Below are 18,491 nucleotides of genomic sequence, written 5' to 3'. Positions count from 1 at the left end.
GTTAACCTGCTTACTGCGCAGAGACAGCAAGGACACAAATGCTGGTGTGAATGCTGCTTGGCACCTTGATTCTGTTTCCAAAGAAGGAGCTGAGCTGGAAGGCTGAGTCCATACCCTGCAGGATGGGGCATGGCAGGATCCTATGCTGCAGTTATGCTTGGACACACCTGTATCACATTTGGGTTTGGCACTGCGTGGGGCGATTACATAAACCTCACTGCATGCAAAATGCTTCGAGTGCACTTGGACTCAACTTGTGCTTTGTGGAGCAAGCTGCAAGGGTTGGTACTCTGCCTTTGGAGTGCTCATTAGAACAAAAAATACCATCTAAATCAAATGAAAAGTTCAGTATGCAATGGCATACTGTGGATGAACATGAATTAGCTTATTTAATAAAATATGTGTTAATTTGTTAAGCCCATATAGTGATAGAGCAACACAAAACTGCAAGTTAACATAATGTAGTACAAGGGAATCCGATTTGTGGGAATTCAGATTGGTTCCATCCTTACTGATGGATTTTTTCCAGATGCAAAAACATTTACATCAACTGCCAATTCAAAGCCATTCCACTTACCAAAAACCACAGTAAATCTTGAATATGATTTCTTTGCTGACAAGTGTTTTACTTACACGTGAATAGCTTTGCATATTTCATCTGCTGTCTTTCCAGCTTTCCTTAAAGTGATGGCAAGATTTTTGGCCCTGTTTGCATCCAGTAATGTGACTTTGTTCGATCCTTTCTGAGTTATTTTTTGCTTGCTTGATGTAAGATCAATGGCCGGACCTTGGGCTTTTGTTTTGAATATTTCTTCAAATTCATCCACATTTAAATCCTAAAAAGGAAAGAAAGTGATTTATCCCTCCCACGGCAAGTATTAAATCCCACACTGCCCAGCATCGTACCAGAACAGCAGTAAGACCTGTGGCCGCTGTGGCTACAGCAGAGAACTTCAGCCAGGGGTTGCACAGCGTAGTAAACACGAGCTCCTGAGTCAGTAACCTGGCCTCCAGCCCCAACAGCCCTGTGCATGTTCAGAAGTTCAGGCAAATGTTCATGTCAGCACTCAGACTTTATCCAGCCACGTGCATCTACCTCATAGCACAGGGACCACACAGCACCTGAGTGCTCAGCCCTGCTCTGGGCTGCTTCAGGCCTCTTTCCCTGGTACAGTGTCACACACCAGCCCTACCCCTAGCTGTTGGCCAGAATATATCTCTGCAAAGGCCAATATTGAGCTGTGGACAGACACGGGGGGCGGGAGGCAGCGAGCGCTGCTCGTACCTCCAGGATCCTTTCGTCGTCTATTTCATTGAAGACTGTCCCGTTGATCTGGTTGGGTTTGAGGGCCACCCAGTTGAACACTGGCATACGGAACTTGGTCTTGATTGGCTTCTTGATTTTCACAGCTAAAGACACCAGGGGAAAGGAAAAGATCAGCTCCCCAGCAGCTGAAAAACACCCCACGTGCCCAGACCGTGATCTCTATAGAGCTGGTGTTCCAGCACTGGAGGAAGAACTGGCCATAGCTAAATGATCACCCTGAGAAGCCTGAAAAGATCCTGCTGCCTTGACAGGCAGGCAGTGCAGAGAGGCTTTTATCCAACCCTCTGGCTGCTTCAGGGCCAGCGTCTGCAGAATGGGACTGAACGCCAGAGGCTGTGAAAACTACACAAAAGGAAATGTGTTATTACTTTTATTGCCCCACGTTGTCTGGGCTGCTTAAAAGCCCATGCTATTTTTAAACACTAAAGAAAACGGATGGAGCAGCCAAATTTAACCCTGTCCTGCTGGCTGCAGAGCCCACCTTGGCACAAGCTGGTGCATGGCCATGCAGTGTAGGGCTGCTTGAGCACACGCAGCCCAAACCCAGCTGCTAACAGCAGCACAGCAAGCAGCACCATCCACATCAATGAAGGCATAGTGGCCTCAGCCCTCAGCAACAGCTAAAGCTGCCAACTGAGGAGACACCTCCACCACTGAGGTGGAGGGAGGATGTGTCACTGGCAGTAGATGCATCACAAAATTCAACCCAGAACAGGTGACAAGAAGGAAAAAAGCTCCTTTCCCAAGGTTCCACTGCTGCAATGGGGCAGTGCTCTTTCAGAGGGGTCAGGGCTGTCTTTTAAAGCCAAAACAGAGGGGTTGCAGCACACATGAGCTTTCACACAGTCTAAATAATGGGTTTCATCTTTTCAGGTCATGCAGAATTAGTGTCTCAGTAACCCACATAGAAAAGCTAAAGAAACTACTCTCATTCATCAGTGAAAGGAGTACAAAAAGTAACATAGGAGCAAAGAAAACAACTTCATTCCTATTCCTAACAGATCTGGAGGGCACATGAACATTTCTGTTAATTCAGTGCTCAGTTCTTTGTATGCTGATGAAAACACATGGCTGTAAGTTGCTGCAAATTCAGGATCTTCATTACAGTGATTGATGAATGTGGCACTCCAAAATTTTACTAAAGAAACCATTTCTTTCCAAACTGCAAAGAAACAGAAGCCCCAGTCCTTCATCTCCAGTGCTGGAGAAAAGAGCCCCTTCCCTGTGAGCAGGGCCAGGCAGGGTGAGCAGCACCAAGCTCATGTCCCAACCCTCCCATCCAGCTCTGGGCTCCCTGCACCCCACAGCAGGTTCACATCTCCCCAAGGTGGGGACAGGTTGTGTTTGACTCAGTTCAATTCAGTGCTTGCTCCAAGGAAGTCCTGACTGCTGCCTACCCTGCAGCCATGGCAGGGGCATCCTGTTAACTATTTGATGCTACATAGAAATGCTAGATTATTTTCTCCTTGATTTCAGAAGACGCTTTCCCAGTTTGCAAAGCACTTGAGCAAATAACTGTTTTACTTTCCCCTACTGATGCTGCATGTTTTTGCCATGACAGATCACCAGTTTCAGGGCACAGCCTCTTGTTGTGCACCGGAACCAGGTGAATGCTGAAAACACCACTCTTGCTTTGTCCTACCACTTCCAAAGCAACAGTCAAGTTGTGTGTCCGTGTACATTCCAAGTCATGATCCTTTTGCAAGGATGCTGCAAAGAATAAATTCCCAGCTAGAGAATTTGCTCAAACAAATGTCCGTGAGTAACAGCTTGAAAATCTGAATACTTTGAGAAATATATTTGTCCAACTGGAAGACATGAACACACCATCAACTTCTGCTCATCTAAACCAAATGGTTTTACACTGTGTACAATGAATGTATTTAATCCTAAGTAATTCCCAAAATAAAAGACTTTCTTTCCAAGCTAAAATACCCATGAAAAACACATCTTCGTCTCATGCATTACATTAGAATAGATTAGTAACTGCTCCCAGGTTATTTCAGGACAGTTCCCTCGTGCAGCTGAACAAAATGCCTTCAAAATCTCTTCCTTCAAAATCTTCTCCCTTCCCAAGACATGCTGTCAGCTGGCAAGGTGATGTCCTCAAGAACTGCACTGCTCAGGGCAGCGCAGCGGGGACGCGGTCGTGGCTGGAGGGCAGCCCAAAAGAAGCCACATCTTAATTACGTGCTGAAGTGCTTTGCTGGATCGGGGCCTGGGAAGGCCAAATCCTGCTGGCTGGCAGCAAACCCAAAGCTAATACGTGCCTTGTGTCCAGCAACCCCTCTGCACCCGCCTCGGCCCTCCCACCACCTCCTGGACTGACACAGACAGTCACGGGCACACACAGGGCACAGCAAAGCAGGACAGAGGGAAGGGGAGAAGGTAGTGAAATACTTAGCAGAAAGCAACCTACAGAAGAGCTTGATCGGCCCGTCTTACCAGGAAGCAGAAAGAATGGAGAAAAATATGTTAGCAGTGGTCAGAACAGCAGGATTTATCGCTGCACCCATTTCCCCCCAGCCCAGAAGGGTCCTGCCCTGAGAAACATTACTTGCTATGTAACTGGTTTATCAAGAAAAGGCACTTTCATTTTCCCTTTCAGTTCTAATCCACTACAAAATGCCCACCCTGCCTGCCTGTGGACATGTCCCACCTCTACCATAGCCACATCAAACACCCCCTGCCATCAGCCTCTGCATACATAACTGGGGAACCTCCTGGACACTCAGTTGGGTTTTAAACATTCTGCAGTCTGACATATTTGTCCCAGCATCTCAGTCCAGGTGCAAAGCTGGCAGCAGAAACCAGAGGGGCATTGTAAACTGCTCTATGAATCCTCTCCCCACGGCACATGGTAAAGGACACAACAAAAATCAAGCCAGCAGCTTTGGGATGAAAAGCAGCAAGGCAGAACAGCTCTGACCAGAGATATGTTGATGCCACCCCCTCCGTGGATCCCTCCCAGCCCATCAGCACAGCAAACTGCTGGCAGAAGGGCACATCTGCCTGCCAGCTTTCCGTTTTGCTGCCCCAGCCATGGTGCCAATGAGCTCTGCATGCTGCAGAACCATTGGGCTGCTCTGCAAAGCCCATTGGGGAGAGTAAAGGCTCCTCAGTCTCTCTTTCTGAAATCATAATGTGCTCTCGAGATTTCCTGGAGGGGAAGGAGTGTGATACCAATTAACAGCCATTTGCTGCATGGGATGCTTGGCATAGGATAGAGAGTACATAAAAACATGATTAAAGACGGTCAGGAAATTTTCCTTCCTTCCAAAACATTACAAAAAGTTTGCTATTCTTCTGCACAGATTTTTCTCCGTCGTGCACTGGGAAGAAATCAAAACCACGAAGCTCTGCGCTTTTGCTCACTTAAAGCCAAAAATGATCACGTTAGAAAAATATTTCTGGCAGCAGCTTCAGTTTCACTGAAGAAGCTCTCTCCTACAGATCGAACCAAATCTGTTTAATTGATAAATCATCTTTCCTTTCGCAAACCCTCCTAAGTATAACACCAGATAGAGATGACGAGCATTACCCAGGGGACTAAGAGAAAAGAATTCCCACCTCTGCATCCTGTCCCCCCCAGGCAACACTCCACGTGCCCGGCAGACACACGGGTGCTTTACCTGCAAGTCCTGAGTTGAAAACCACGGTGGGAGAGGCGGTGCCAGGCAGGGGGGGTGCTGATGGTGGGGGCGGCGGGGGCAGAGGGGCAGCAGGAGTCGTGTCCAAGGCAGGACCTGGCAGCGGCGGCGCTGGGGGCGGCGGTGGAGGCGGCGGTGGAGGCGGAGGTGGCACTGGCACTGTCACGGGGCCATTTTGCACTGTGGAAAGGAGAGGACAGAAGGGGTACTGAAGTGAACAGGAACCAACGTGGCACAAGCAGATGCAGAACAACTCCCAGCGGGGCCCACTACCCTCCCTGTCCCTACTGCTCCTCTCTACCAGCCCAAATATTTGTTGGACCCTTCACCAAATTACCTCAGCGTACAAACGCGGGAGGAAACCACCCTCACAAGGGAAGTTAGGACTTTCCAATGCCCAATTAAGAGCTCAGAAATGGATCGGACAAACACGGTCTGCCACCTCGTAACAACAACTGATGGTGTTTTTTCAGCATAAGGCCACCCTGACTGACCCCAGAATAACAAACCACCTCCAGATCACAGCCAGCTTGTGGCTGGGGGACACGACGCTCCTTACCTGCCTCAGATGCTGTTGCTAAGGCTGGTAATGGTGGTGGAGGTGGTGGCAGTGGTACAGATGTTGCAGCTCCAGCAGCCGGTGTGACACACGTGCCAGCTGCAGCCTCTGCCCCCGCCGGCACCATCCCAGAGGCCAGAGCAACAGGAAGGATGGAGATGTCACCATCGCCTTTCTTCTGGATCTTAATGGTCCCCTGCTTCTCCAGTTCATGAATCTTTTTCTCCAGTGTCGACTGTCGCTGGATGGCTTCCTCTTTTTCCTTCACCATTTTTCTCAAGGTGTGAACCTGGCTATTTGCATCCTTGTAGATTTCCTGCAAAGGCCACAGAAACGAGTGATTTGCATTTGTATTCACAAAACAGAATACCAACACCAGAAACAGAAGGCAGCCTGACACCAGACTGTGCACAGACTGTGCCAGGCATTATCTAACAAGGCATTTTCATGCAAACCATACATCTTCATGGGTAAGGAAGAACTTGTTTTATGTTTTTCCCACGCCAGCATTAAGGCTGTGTGCAGCACTGAGCCCTGTGAGAAATCTCACCAGATATCAACACCTGGGGACACAGAAATTCTGATTGCTATTTGTTTTACTTTTATAATGTCTCCATTTCTTATGTTAATCTGAAATATATAGAATTAGTATGCTACCTCGATTTTTCCTCTAACACAGAGTATCGGATGCCTTGCTGGTTGCTCTGCCTATGAGCAGATGTTGACCCATAAAGGGAAGTAGGAACAGAGCTCCTGATCTGCTCCAGACTGAAGCTGCAAGTAGCCAAGGCAGACATTCAGAAGAAAGCCTAGATACCAGTCACACCGTGGGTCAACATTTAGGCTGAGGTTAGTTAATGTTAGTTACGTTAGTAATCTTTGTTGTTAAAATAGCATACTAAGAAATAATGTCTGGATTGTACACAGAAAGCAGGTTGTGCTAGATGCTTTGCAAACTAAGTCTGGAAGATTCCAGTTCCACCCTGAACTCCTCTCCAAAGCCAACCACATGTGCAAAACTCAACCATAAACACTACAGACCTGAGCAATACGATGTACTCTTCTGGTTCACTGATTTGCTGGCATATTCAGCGAGTTAAATGCCCATCTTTGAGAGTACAGACAAGATGTTCTACTTGGAATCTGGGCTATGTTCAAAATTAGAAAGCTAGCAGAAATTGCTCAGCCCATTAAAACAGCCACTGCCTCCCAGACACAAAATGCACACCAGATCCCTCCCCTGAAACGTGGCATCCAGCCAGAGTTTTCCCATCACGCTTACCCGAATCACATCCAGTTCTTTGTTTCTCTGCATAAGCTGTTTTTCCAGTTCCACAATCTTTGCCATGGCTTCATTTTCCGTATCTTGGAGTTTTTCAGATAACTATCATAGAATAGAGAAACAGATTGTATAAGTAACAACATCTTTCTCAAACAAAACGTCACCAACACTTGTTGGAGCAGTGGTATGTGGTAAACTATTGATATCCACCAAATCCTGAAGTTTTTCTTTTGAAAGAGAAAGGGTTCCTGTGTGTGCGTGGAGGAAGGTGGCACTAAGGGCCCAGCTGCAGGATCCCGTGATGATGAGCATTACCCTTCAGCTATGACTAGCAGGCAACCTGGCTGGACTGCACTCATGACCCTGTCTAGTTAAGAGAGCCTACCCTATAATAAAGAACTTCAAATGCAATTATTTAGAAAAACACTGAAGCTTGATCCAAAACACACAATACTACAATGGCACTGTTGCAAAGTCAATAGATGCTGAAGTGGTAACACCTATAAATATGTCTTCTTGCAACAGAACTAATTTAATAAGCAATGAATGAAAGAGAATTTGCATGTTGTTATTTTTTTCCCTGTGGTCTTCTAATTTATTAGTATCTTTTGCAGGCTCCCAAAACCCCTGGGATATGAAAGCCACGATGTTCATGTGCTGCACAGCCCAGACCAAACTGTCCCTTGACATACAAATCGTATGGTGAGCCCCACATTAAGGCCATTCTAGTACTTTACAGCAACCTGGGGACTGAGTGAAACAGGAAATTAATTAAAAGGCAAAAAAGTCATTTTCTCATCAGGTCAATAAATACCTTACGAACAAATCTTTGAAGCAAGTGGTGCACCCATTAACACAAACATGCACCACATGAGGTTCAAAACACAGCAGGGAAACACCCAGGAAGTTTACCTGCACGAGACCTCCTTCATTTGCCAAATACCTGATCATCACCCATAAAGAAAGCACAGTAGTCCACAGGCTTTCCTGAACACTCCTCACCCCAGAGATTCTATGTAGCTACACCTGCACATCCACCTCCCCAAAGAGAAGGGCAATACTGCAGCACACACGAAGAGCAGGCTGTGCACCACTCCACAGGGAAAGGTGACTTCAGTTTTGTACTAACGTGGGAAATGTTTTCTTCCAGTTCTTCAACTCTTTCCAAGGCTGCATTCTTGGTTTCAGCATCCTCCAGTAATGCTCCCACGTCAAAAACGTTATCCAGATATGCTTGAATTTGCACCTGCAGTTTGTCACTCTCTGTGTGTTTCAGTTTCTGTATAGCCAAAAACAAAAAGGTGTCACTCAGCACCAGCAGCAGCCTGAAGCACCAGAACTGCCCACAGTGCAAAGGGGAGGGAGAGCAGTGGGAGTTTGGCCACCTCCATCATTCAGGAACACACTCCACATTTCAGCATTAGCTGAGATCATACATGAAAAGCAGTCATTTCCAAAGACCACACGTGGAACCCGCTCATACTCACGTCCAAATACTCATCCAGGCCCAGCTTTGTAAATTCGTACTGCAGGTGGACCCGGAAGTTCATGTCCTCCACTGAGTGCACAACGATGTTGATGAACTGCATGCAAGCCACCTGCAAGAGGAGCCACCACACATCAGCACGTCACGGCCCTGAGTCACAGAATCATAGGATGGCTTGGGCTGGAAGGGACCTCAAGGACCATCAAGATCCAACCCCCTGCCCAAGCACTAGGGCCCTGCCCAGGGTTCCATCCAACCTGGCCTTAAACACCACTGGGGACGGGGCACCCACCCCCTCTCTGGGCAGCTGTTCCAGCACCTCACCACGCTCTCAGTAAAGAACATCTCCCTGATATCCAACCTAAATCTTCCTTTTTTAGCTTAAAACCATCCCCCCTTGTCCTATCGCTATCTACCTGTTGATAACACTCATGTTTATAAACTCCCTTTATATAATACTGGAAGGCTGTAATGAAATCTAACCACAGCCTTCTCTTTTCCAGGTCAAATAAGTCCAGCTCCTTCAGTCTGTCTTCATAGGAAAGGAGCTCCAGCCATTTCATCATCTTCATGGCTTCCTCTGGACCTCTCCAAAAGCTCCCAATCCCACGCACTGGAGCCCAAAGGGATGCCAGTTCCCCTGGGCCAGCCAGCACTGCTAGGGACTGCATTTTGCTATGGCTACTGCCAAGGAAAACTGCTGCTTGCTATTCTGCAGCTTTCTACCCCACCAGTGTTGGGTTCAGGCTTGCAAAGACTTCATAAAAGGTGCTTTGTTATTTGTAGAAAACATACTTTTAAAACTGTGGTTTGCATCCCAGCACAGTGCAGGCAAGTCAAGGCTCTCAAGTAAAGGGAGCCAGAGCCCCTCGGACAGCAGGGTGAGGTACCTGCAGAAGGGCAGGAATCGTGCCTGAAGCCCCACAAAGGTTTGCCTCACTGAGGAGTGTAAGGCACAGCTAAATCCCTCTCTGCACATCCCCAACACTCCTTCACCTCTCCGATGACCGCCTCCAATCTGCAAGAAGAAATCTGCCTCATTCTTGGTGGGTCTGAGCAGGGCAGAACCCAACCACTGTAGATGCAGAGACAGAAGTAACACCAACCTCTCAACAGTTATTGAGATACTTCTCAGCTAGAGAATAAACTCCTGGGGAGGTGTCTGCTGCCCAGCAGCCTTTGACGGCAGGTGTGGCTGGGATGCCCACAGTGCTCCTCCCAGCCTGAGCTAGCTTGGGTTCATCAGGGACCGTATGGACGCAACAAGCCCTGTGACGTCTTCCTCCTGTCCCTCAGCACGTCCCTGCCTCTTACACAAACTATGCTGCTCATGCCATTAGCTTCTGAGTCTGTGCACAGCAGAAGACTCTTTCCAGCTCCCCTGGGGAGCTCTGGTTCCTCCTGGTGCTGGAGCTGGCCTTGGCCAGCTGAACGCTGCTGTCCTGTCAAATCACCCACTGCCAAGTTCCTGTATTTCAAAAGTGCTCTTGTTATACTTGCTTTGGCTCTTGCAGCACTGGGGCCAAAGTCTCATTTCCTTTCTCAGATCCTTACATATACAACTAAGGAATTTATCAAGTCAAAAAAAAATTAATCTAAGAAAGTTGCTTTTAAAATGAAGTATGTCAATGTCAACAACAGGAACCTTCCCTAAAATACTTCTGCCTTTTTGTTTCTCTTTCCTTCCATCAGATCAATGCAATTAACTGCAACCCCTTTCAGCTCCAACTTCACAGACAGCTTTCGTCTCCTCCATCTAGGGCAGCCTGAAAGCCAGCTCCTGCAGGAATAGCTCTGTTTGCGTTCAGCCCTTGCAACTACTTGAATTACTCAAGCTTTCACATTACATCCTGGAGATTTGGCTCCAGGACCTGTTTGATTCCATCCTGCAGAAAGGAAGGATTGCTGCCTTAGTACAACCCTGGCAAGCGGTGCAGCCCCGCAGTGCAGCACGGCAGAGGGGTGGATCGGAGCCCCAGCATGGCTCCTCACAGCCCCACGGCCCCTGCTCACCCCCCAGGATCACACCTCGGGTGCTGCCCACAGCAGCATGTGGAGTGCATCAGGGCCAGATGGTGACAGGAACGAGCAGGCCTGCCAAATCATTTGTCATGAGCTCCCTCTTCGAGCTTTAGCCTTGCCAGACATTCAAGCCCTCGGTTGGTATAAGCAACACAAAGATGCAGGCTTTATAAGTATGTGGGCAAGTTTAAAAAAAAAAAAGTATTTATCCTTTTTTGAACAATTCATCACTACCTTCAACCGACAGCCTGAGAGGACCAGGGAGTTTTCCTAAGATGAAACAGAACGCCCAGATGGATGCTGGATACTCACGGCTCACTGGGCTCATGCTCACACTCCCTACTCCATCATTATCACCACACCACTTCTCATCTTAACTAAAGGTGAGGGATGCTGAGGGATATTCTTTAATAACACTGGCCAAGGTAGCAAGCTGCAGGCTGCTGCCACTGTCTTGCTTCTGGCCTGCACTAAGCTGCACTGCTCTCCTGCTCCCAAATACCTGCCCTGTCAGCATGGGAGAAACGACTGAGTCGGGCTTTGGGGACAGACAAATCCTTCTGCTAAATTGCAGGCTAACTAAATATACATCTGAGAATACTCAACCAACACTGTGACTAGCAACATGTCCTTACTGGGGCTGCAATAATAAGGAACAAAACCAATGTAACATATCACAGAGTCACTGAGAGCAGCTTGCTAACTTTAGTACAATTGCAGAGATCTCTGTCACATAGATTTTTTTTTGGACTGTGAGTAAAAAAGGTCATCCTATCTTGCTCTTTTCATTTTGCCATCCACCCACGGTGCAAGCCTGGCTTTGCCCATTGGGGCTGCAAGTCACCCACATCTTCATGACCCATAGGAGGCACCACACCAGATGATTTTACACCTAATTGCTGGCAGAAAGATGTCTGTAACAAAAAACCTGCACCTGAGCAGTATGAAGTGTCATGCACGCTTAACAGAGACAACAGAACAGTGAATGTCACCAGGTGGGAAACCCTTCTGCTCTTCCCTCACCTCCAAATGGGATCATGTCATAATAATGAGCAGTGCACTGACCATACCTGAGCTGCATCTGTTCTGTAATTAAAAATGGAAGTTCTGATCAGCATGACCACTCACTTGCCACAGACTTGAAGAAACGGACACAAAAGTATTTCTGGTATCAAATATGTAACCAGCTAGCTTGTCCTCACTGTCCCAACCCTCTGCCTTTCACATGTTTGCCATGTGCAAGTTGGCACTGTCATCTGTAGGTGCCAGTAAGGCCTTCCTCTCTTGCTGTTTTCTGCTGTGCTTCAGGGAAGTGAACTTGGTGAATAATCATGCACATGCACAATGAGGAACCAAAGTGGTGAAAACTACTGCTATATTTACCCCCAGATAAGGACAGACAGCTGCAATGAGTCTCTCCCACACTTCCCTGTCTGTGATTTTGAGGATGTTGGCACATGTACAGAATATGCTTCTTGATACTGCAGATGCTGCTATTCTGCCACATCGAAACAGTACACACAGCCAAAAGCTTCTTTCCCATTAACCTCTCTATGGCATTTCTTGGAGGTAATTAAACTGAAGCTAAAGCCTCAGTTGTGAGTTATACAACGCAGTTTGGCATGTTAAAAAACGGTACTGCAATAATTTCAGGCCAAGGGTCAGAAGCCACATCCATCTGAATGCTGCACGTGACAGCAGCAGCACACAGAGCCAGCACCAAAGCCAAAGTCCACAGATAAGGAAAGGAGTGCTCACCATGAAGTCTATGTTGTTGTCCTCGTTTCGGAAGTGCTCCATCAGCTTCTCAAAGCGCTGTTTCTCTCCACACACCTACAAAAGAATCCCCATCTGTTTGTTAAACTAAGCTTGCAAGAGAGAACATTAAGAACATTTAAGGGCAGCCCCTGTGCTTGCTTAGTACCTCTCTGGGCAGGTTTTCTCTGTTAAAAATATTCTTTGTGACGAATCCAGCTGAGGTATCACAGCTCAACACCTGTGCTGCAATTTATATAAAGGTCTCTGCCTACCTTTCTTTCCCCTAAAAATGTAATGCACTGCTGGCACAAACGTACACAGCAGCTCCAGCAGGCTGTGCCACAGGAAGCCTCGGCCTCCTTATGGTTCAGAACTGGTTCTCCATTGCAATGTAATGTAATTAGGAAGAAGACCAGATTACAGAGAGGAAAAAAGGAAAGCTATCACAGGCTAAATGAGGAGCAAAGTACATCAGCGTAACGATCAGCTGGTCAGAATTACAGAGCCTAACACAGGCCTGGTGGTAGGAAGCACATCCAACTTGAGAGAGAAATCAGATCTAAGATAAAGCAGGTCTCTGGATATTGCTTAAATCTTATTACTTCCCAGAGCCTCTCTGGTTCGGCCCTAGTTTTCTCAGCAGATGGGTGACTTGCAGTCATTCACAACAGCATCACAAAGCACCAAATAAGCTGAAAAGCCAATGGGAGGGTGAGAAGGCACTGCTGCCCTCCTTTTGTGCGAAGAGCAAACTCCTGGGAACTTCCTTTCCTACCCAGGTATCAGCCAAACATCTGGGGAGTGCTGGGTGTTCCCACCAGGCAAACACAAACCCCGTCACCGTGATGATGGCACGAGGAAGCCAGCCACTTCCAACAGTGGTAGTAGCTCCAGCCAGCTACTGCCACAGCTCCTCGCTTCCCAGCTGAGAACACCAGCTACTGCTTCCCTTAGGAGCAGCTCATCGTGCAGTATTCCTGTGAAATGACCCAGTGGAAGGTAAGGAAGGACTGGTGGCAGCCACAGGTACTTCTTTAGAAGCTGAACTCTCTGGAGCAAGGATTTCCACAGCACCTCCTACGGTGCAACCAAATCCCCAGTGCAGGTTTCTACTCACTCCCCAAAAGCAAACTCTTTACAAAGTATGCAGTATTATTACCATCTCCCCATTAGATTTCTCTTTTCAACTCCATCTGCCTTGCAGTGTGCATCCCCACAGAGACAAAGGCCTGAGCTCAGGGGGAGTTCTTGCACAGTCTTTATTGGAAGCTGAATGGAGCTGAACATTACATCTGCAAAGCACCTCATGCAGTGGGCTGCTGGGTGATATCCCTCTACATGTTCTGCTGTCTGTTATGGCTGAATAAAATCTACTTCCAGTGTAAATCACACATCTTCTGTCATTCCAATGCAAAATTTTCCTAGCTGAATAATAACCCAGTTATATGTGGTCAGTACCTGACATCAGTGGGAATTCTGCCAGGGGATCTCCATCAGAGGTTGGTGACAGCAGTTCCAATGAACCACTCAATAACACACCATCAATATTCGTGGCCTCAACCCACAGCCTGCACACGTGGGCCCTGTGCAGGCCCAGCAACACACAGGCACCTGTACGCAGGGTGCACTCAGACACTCACAAACACGGTAGTTAGAAACGCAGTGTGCTTCCAGCTAAACCCTAAAAACTCAGAAGGCAGAATAAGCACACTTTACAAAGCATGCACCCTGTGAAAAAAATGCCCTTGTTGGCCAAGTGCTGAGCTCAGGGCTGCAAGGAGGCTTCCACTAGGAAAAGCTGAAGAGAAAACCGGGAGCTGGCAGAGCCTGGGGAGCCCAGATGCTCTGCAAGCATCAAAGGCAGCAGCTCCCACAGTGCAGTTCGACTTTGGAAGCGTACCCTGGGCCTGATCCAGCCCCTGCTCCAACTGAACCCAGAGAACCCTCTCCCTGAGCTGCCCCATAGGCTGCTCAGCTGCACTCACCCCTGCATTGGTGCCCAAGCCATTTACTTCCTGATACAGCACAGCTGAATGCTGCACTTCAGTCCAACCAACTGCAAGGCTTTCCTATGCTCCCTGTACCCTCCCATCCCCACAAAGCAGTCAGAGCTGATACAAGAGAAGAACAAAAAGGCTCATCTCAAGCTTGAGCTCAAAACAACCGTCCCTCTCTTGTACCCAACTCAGAAAAAATGCAACTGACAAAAAAAAGGTCCTTCCTGTGCAATGGAAGGAACCTAACAACGGCACACGTGATCACTCAACAGTAAAAGCCAGGACTGATTTCTGGGAAAACTAATGTGAACGGTTGCACGTGGGTGAGAAGAGCTGACACAAACAAGTCTGAGCCATTCAGGGCTGAGGAATTCAACGATGGAGCAAGCAGCAGCCCCAAGCCCAGCAGCCCGCTGCCACCCCGGGCTCCAGCAGCCCTGCCTGGGGGCAGCTGACAGCAATAGGAGGAGCAGCAGCAACCTGCAGCTTTTGGAGGCTGCTGGCAGCTATCTCACACCATCATCAGATGAGTCAGAGCTGGGAACATGTGCGCTTCAGGAGACAGCGAGCTGACTTTCATGAAATGATATAATTTATCCTGGAAGATTAAAGGGAGTGAAACTGTAGATGAAGCCTCCAGCCTGAAGATTGGCCCAAATCCAAGATGAATGCTGAAATCAAATCCCACCGCATGAAACCATATGTTGCCATTTCTATTTGAATACATTTCCAAGGTCTGTCATTTGCACTGAAAGTATGGCTGGGACTAAGAAAGACTGATCTTTCTTTTATTAGCATTATTCTATGTAAGAAGAAAGATTAAACGGGCTACCACAGCTATAAAAAACCTCTGTCTCCACTTAGGTTGCAAAAAAATCCTTTTAGGTTGCATCAAGCCCACGTCATTCTGGAAGAACAATGTGGCTTTATGGGAAACCACCCACGAAGGGTCCTGTCCTGGGAAGGGCTCCGAGCACTAACGAGGTACGCCCCGCTCAGATCCATTACGGAGGCACAATGCGATCCTATGAGGAAGCAAATAGGATCAGTTATGAAAACTGCAGTGGCAATTATACCTATACCACCAGGCAATGCTTTCAGGTCGCACTGTTCACCCCAAGACCACCCAAGAGCAAAGTTCAACCCACCAGCCCTCGCAGTGCTCCCACTCACATGGCCCCACTGCTAAAAAGCTCCAGAAAGGCAGCTGGGTTATTCTGAAAACAGGGCACTGCTTTCTGTGTGGTGTCAGAGAGTGAAAGCCAGGCTGCTGGGAGCACCTCATCCTCCTGTCCCGACTGCTACCTAAGGCACAAAGCACCACTGCTCTGCTGAGCAGAGAATCTCAGAGCTGTGGGGGTTGGAAGGGACCTCTGGAGCTCCCTGAGCCCAAGCCCACAGCAGCTCCCTACAGCAGCTGCATACACTGTCCAGGTGGGTACAAATATCTCCAGAGAAGGAGAATCCTCACCTCTCTGGGCAGCTGTGCCAGGGCTCTGCCACCATAAGGTGAAGAAGTTTATCCTCATGTTTGTACGGAACTTTCCCTGTTGCAGTTAGCACACTGCTGGCTCACAGGCAGCCTGCTGGCCACCAGGACATCCAGGTCCTTCTCTGCAGAGCTCCTTTCCAGCAGCTCAGTCTGGTACCCCTACTGATGTGTGTGGCTGTTCCTTTTCAGATGCACAACCCACCCTGGCTCTTGCTGAACCTCACCAGGTTCCTCTCCACCCGTCCAGGTCTCGCTGAATGGCAGCACGGCCCTCTGGTGTGTCAGCCACTCCTCCCAGCACCATACCATCACCAAGCCTGCTGAGGAAGGACTCTATCCCTTCACCCAGCTGGCAGCATCAAGTCCATACAGAAAATGAAATCATTCTGTCTGCATTTACACCTGAGGTGAGTATGGTGTGACACAGCAAAGGACTTTGAGCCAGAGAAAACAATCCTCCGAGGGATTTAAAGCACATAACCTTTAGCAGGGGCTTAGTGCTACAGGACATTTTCTGTTATAGAACAGCCACCTACCCACGTGCTGCCCAGGGTCACTTCAAGCTGCTCCCTCCTCCTTCCCCAGCTTCTGAGAGCAGCCCCATCCCACTGCAAACACACACAGCGCAGCACACAGCCCATGCTGGACACGGTGTTAAGAACAGCCTGATGGATATGCAGCCCCAAAATTCCCAGAGCCTTTGTAAACCTTTCCTCCTGCCTGCACTGCTTTGTCCCAGCAGCACAATGCCTGCTTTCTCTGCCCCACAACAGCCCTCTGTGGGCAGCAGCCCCTCCGCAGGCAGGCAGTGCTCACAGGACACTTTGTTTTGACTGATGCTGCTGATATTTCTGCAGCGTGCTGAAGAACAACAAAGCAATTTTCTCCTAAGTTACTGGTTAAGCAAACAGTTGTTAATGCTTACTAGGTTAAAATACCTCGTGCTTCTCTACCAGCAGGGTTAAGGCTCTCAAAATACTGCTGGGAGGGAAAAGACAACAAATGTATTTACATTTTCCAGCACTTGCAAACTGTTTCTTCTCACGCTGAGCTATTACAATGGCCAGGAAGAATAATTCAGAACTGCTGCTTTCACTGCTGTCAGTCATTATTCTAAAAGGGAAATGTGACTCTGAATTAGGTACTGTGAAAAGTTAGGGCTGAACAACGTGCTCTCACTTGGCCGGAGTGACTACAGGGAGGCAAACAACGCTGCTGTGCCATGCCTCAGCCCACGGCTCAGCCACTCACACCTGCCATGGCATGCACACAGAGCCACCAGCAGACAGTGCGAGTTCTTCTCACCTGTCAGGTACTGCACAAGTCAATCAAAGTGATGTTAAACGAGAAGGCATCCTGGAGCTGCTCCTTTCTGATCCCAGGCTCCCCAAGGAACGACGCCGATTCTCTGCAGAGCACACGGCAGAGTCCAGATGTTGGACAACCACCAAAGGAAGAGCTGCCCTAAAGCTTTCTGGATTATCTGAATTCCAAGTGTCTTTTTGGCATTTTCTCTCGTCTTGCAGCAAAATGAGGGGTCTCGTGAGAAATACAATCCATCTTAGGAAAAGCACTTCTGTTCTATTTTGATGGACTAAAATTATTTCCCATAAGGAGAAGCACACAAGCACACCCTCACCTTTCCAAATGCAATTATTTTGGTAAATGCTTACATAATAATCAATTCAGCTGCTTTGCTGGATTAAAGCCAAAGCAGGCAGTGCTTCCTGCAGGGAGTCAGGACTGCTCAGGCTGCCCCTTCTGTCTCAGCACATCGCAGACAACTCTTCTTCCTCCTCGGGTTGGGTCCATTCTAGAACTACCACTATGCCTACTGCAAAGGGAGAAACAGAAGAGTGGTAGAGACCTCTGGTCCTTCCTCAGAAACGCTTACTTGTTATTAAAGTACGTTCTGTATTTAAAATGGAGATTAATGAAAAGCTGAGTAAGGATGGAAGATTCTGCTTCACAAAATGCAATTCAGAGTGCTGTGCAAAAAATGTCACTTTCAGATCTTCGCAAAGATGGAATTTATATTTGCAAACAACAAAAAAAAAAACCCCACAATTTCTTTGTAACCCTTTCCATTACACAATCTCATCAGAGCTGTTGGACTGGGATTTTTCTCATCACATCTGTAAATGTATTGAAGTCACAGAATCACAGAATGACCAGGGTTGGAAGGACCTCAAGGATCACGAATCTCCAACCCTCCTGACACAGGCAGGGCCACCAACCTCAAGTCATTCCTTTACTGGGTACCGCACCTTTAGTAAAAGAGTTACAAAGCATACAAATAAGACAGCTAATTAGAAATGCTGAAAAAAGATTTGGAAGAAAAGCCACAATACATAGGAGAACAGCTTTTAAGGATCGTTGAGCCTGAGAATGTAAGTTTCATTTAATGAGAATGTTTTGTTAGTTCTATTTCTGGATGCTCTTAGCAGTTTTCATACCCAGATTTCTCTGTAAGCACAAGGTCCTAAAGCTAACCCAATAGTCAGAGGTGTGCATATATATCCACTGGCATATACACAGATATATGCAGATCATAGCATCATAGAAACAAAAAGGCTGGAGAAGCCCTCTCGGATCCCTGCATGAAGTGCCACACATTCCCACACTCACTTCACACCCCCTGGATGGAGGCCTGGCAGGATGCAGGCTGCCCCAGCCACAGCCCCTGGGTGTGGAAGTGCTGTCTGAATGGGAGATGGGCACCTGCACCTCACTGCAGAACATGGGAACTGCAGGTTGGATACTCTCCTGTCCTTAGGGACATGGCTTAGTGGGCATAGTGGTGATGGAGTGACCTGGGCTTGGAGATTTTAGAGCTCTTTTCCAGCCTCAATGACTCTATGGTTCTGTGATTCCCAGCTCGGTGTAACCTTCATCTTCCAGCAAGCTCCAACTGCTGC

General features: G+C 47.9%; 1 protein-coding gene across 5 annotated transcripts in view; it reads right to left on the bottom strand.

Annotated features, from left to right (window-relative positions):
• Positions 1-18,491, bottom strand: part of FMNL2 (formin like 2) — a 107,985-nt gene that overhangs the window by 11,098 nt on the left and 78,396 nt on the right. For all 5 annotated transcript variants that reach the window (XM_085227983.1, XM_085227985.1, XM_085227982.1 and 2 more), the window contains exons 10-17: positions 12,085-12,159; positions 8,306-8,416; positions 7,948-8,097; positions 6,819-6,920; positions 5,537-5,852; positions 4,960-5,157; positions 1,286-1,410; positions 634-836 (exon numbers count right to left, since the gene is read on the bottom strand). In XM_085227983.1, coding sequence (XP_085084109.1) covers positions 634-836; positions 1,286-1,410; positions 4,960-5,157; positions 5,537-5,852; positions 6,819-6,920; positions 7,948-8,097; positions 8,306-8,416; positions 12,085-12,159 — 1,280 coding nt within the window. The remainder of the gene's footprint in view (positions 1-633; positions 837-1,285; positions 1,411-4,959; positions 5,158-5,536; positions 5,853-6,818; positions 6,921-7,947; positions 8,098-8,305; positions 8,417-12,084; positions 12,160-18,491) is intronic.

Source organism: Meleagris gallopavo, chromosome 7, assembly GCF_905368555.1.
Source record: "Meleagris gallopavo chromosome 7, MGAL_WU_HG_1.1, whole genome shotgun sequence".
Lineage (NCBI taxonomy): Eukaryota > Metazoa > Chordata > Aves > Galliformes > Phasianidae > Meleagris > Meleagris gallopavo.
The sequence above is the reverse complement of the archived record's forward strand: the minus strand, read 5'-3'. Positions and strand labels throughout refer to the sequence as shown.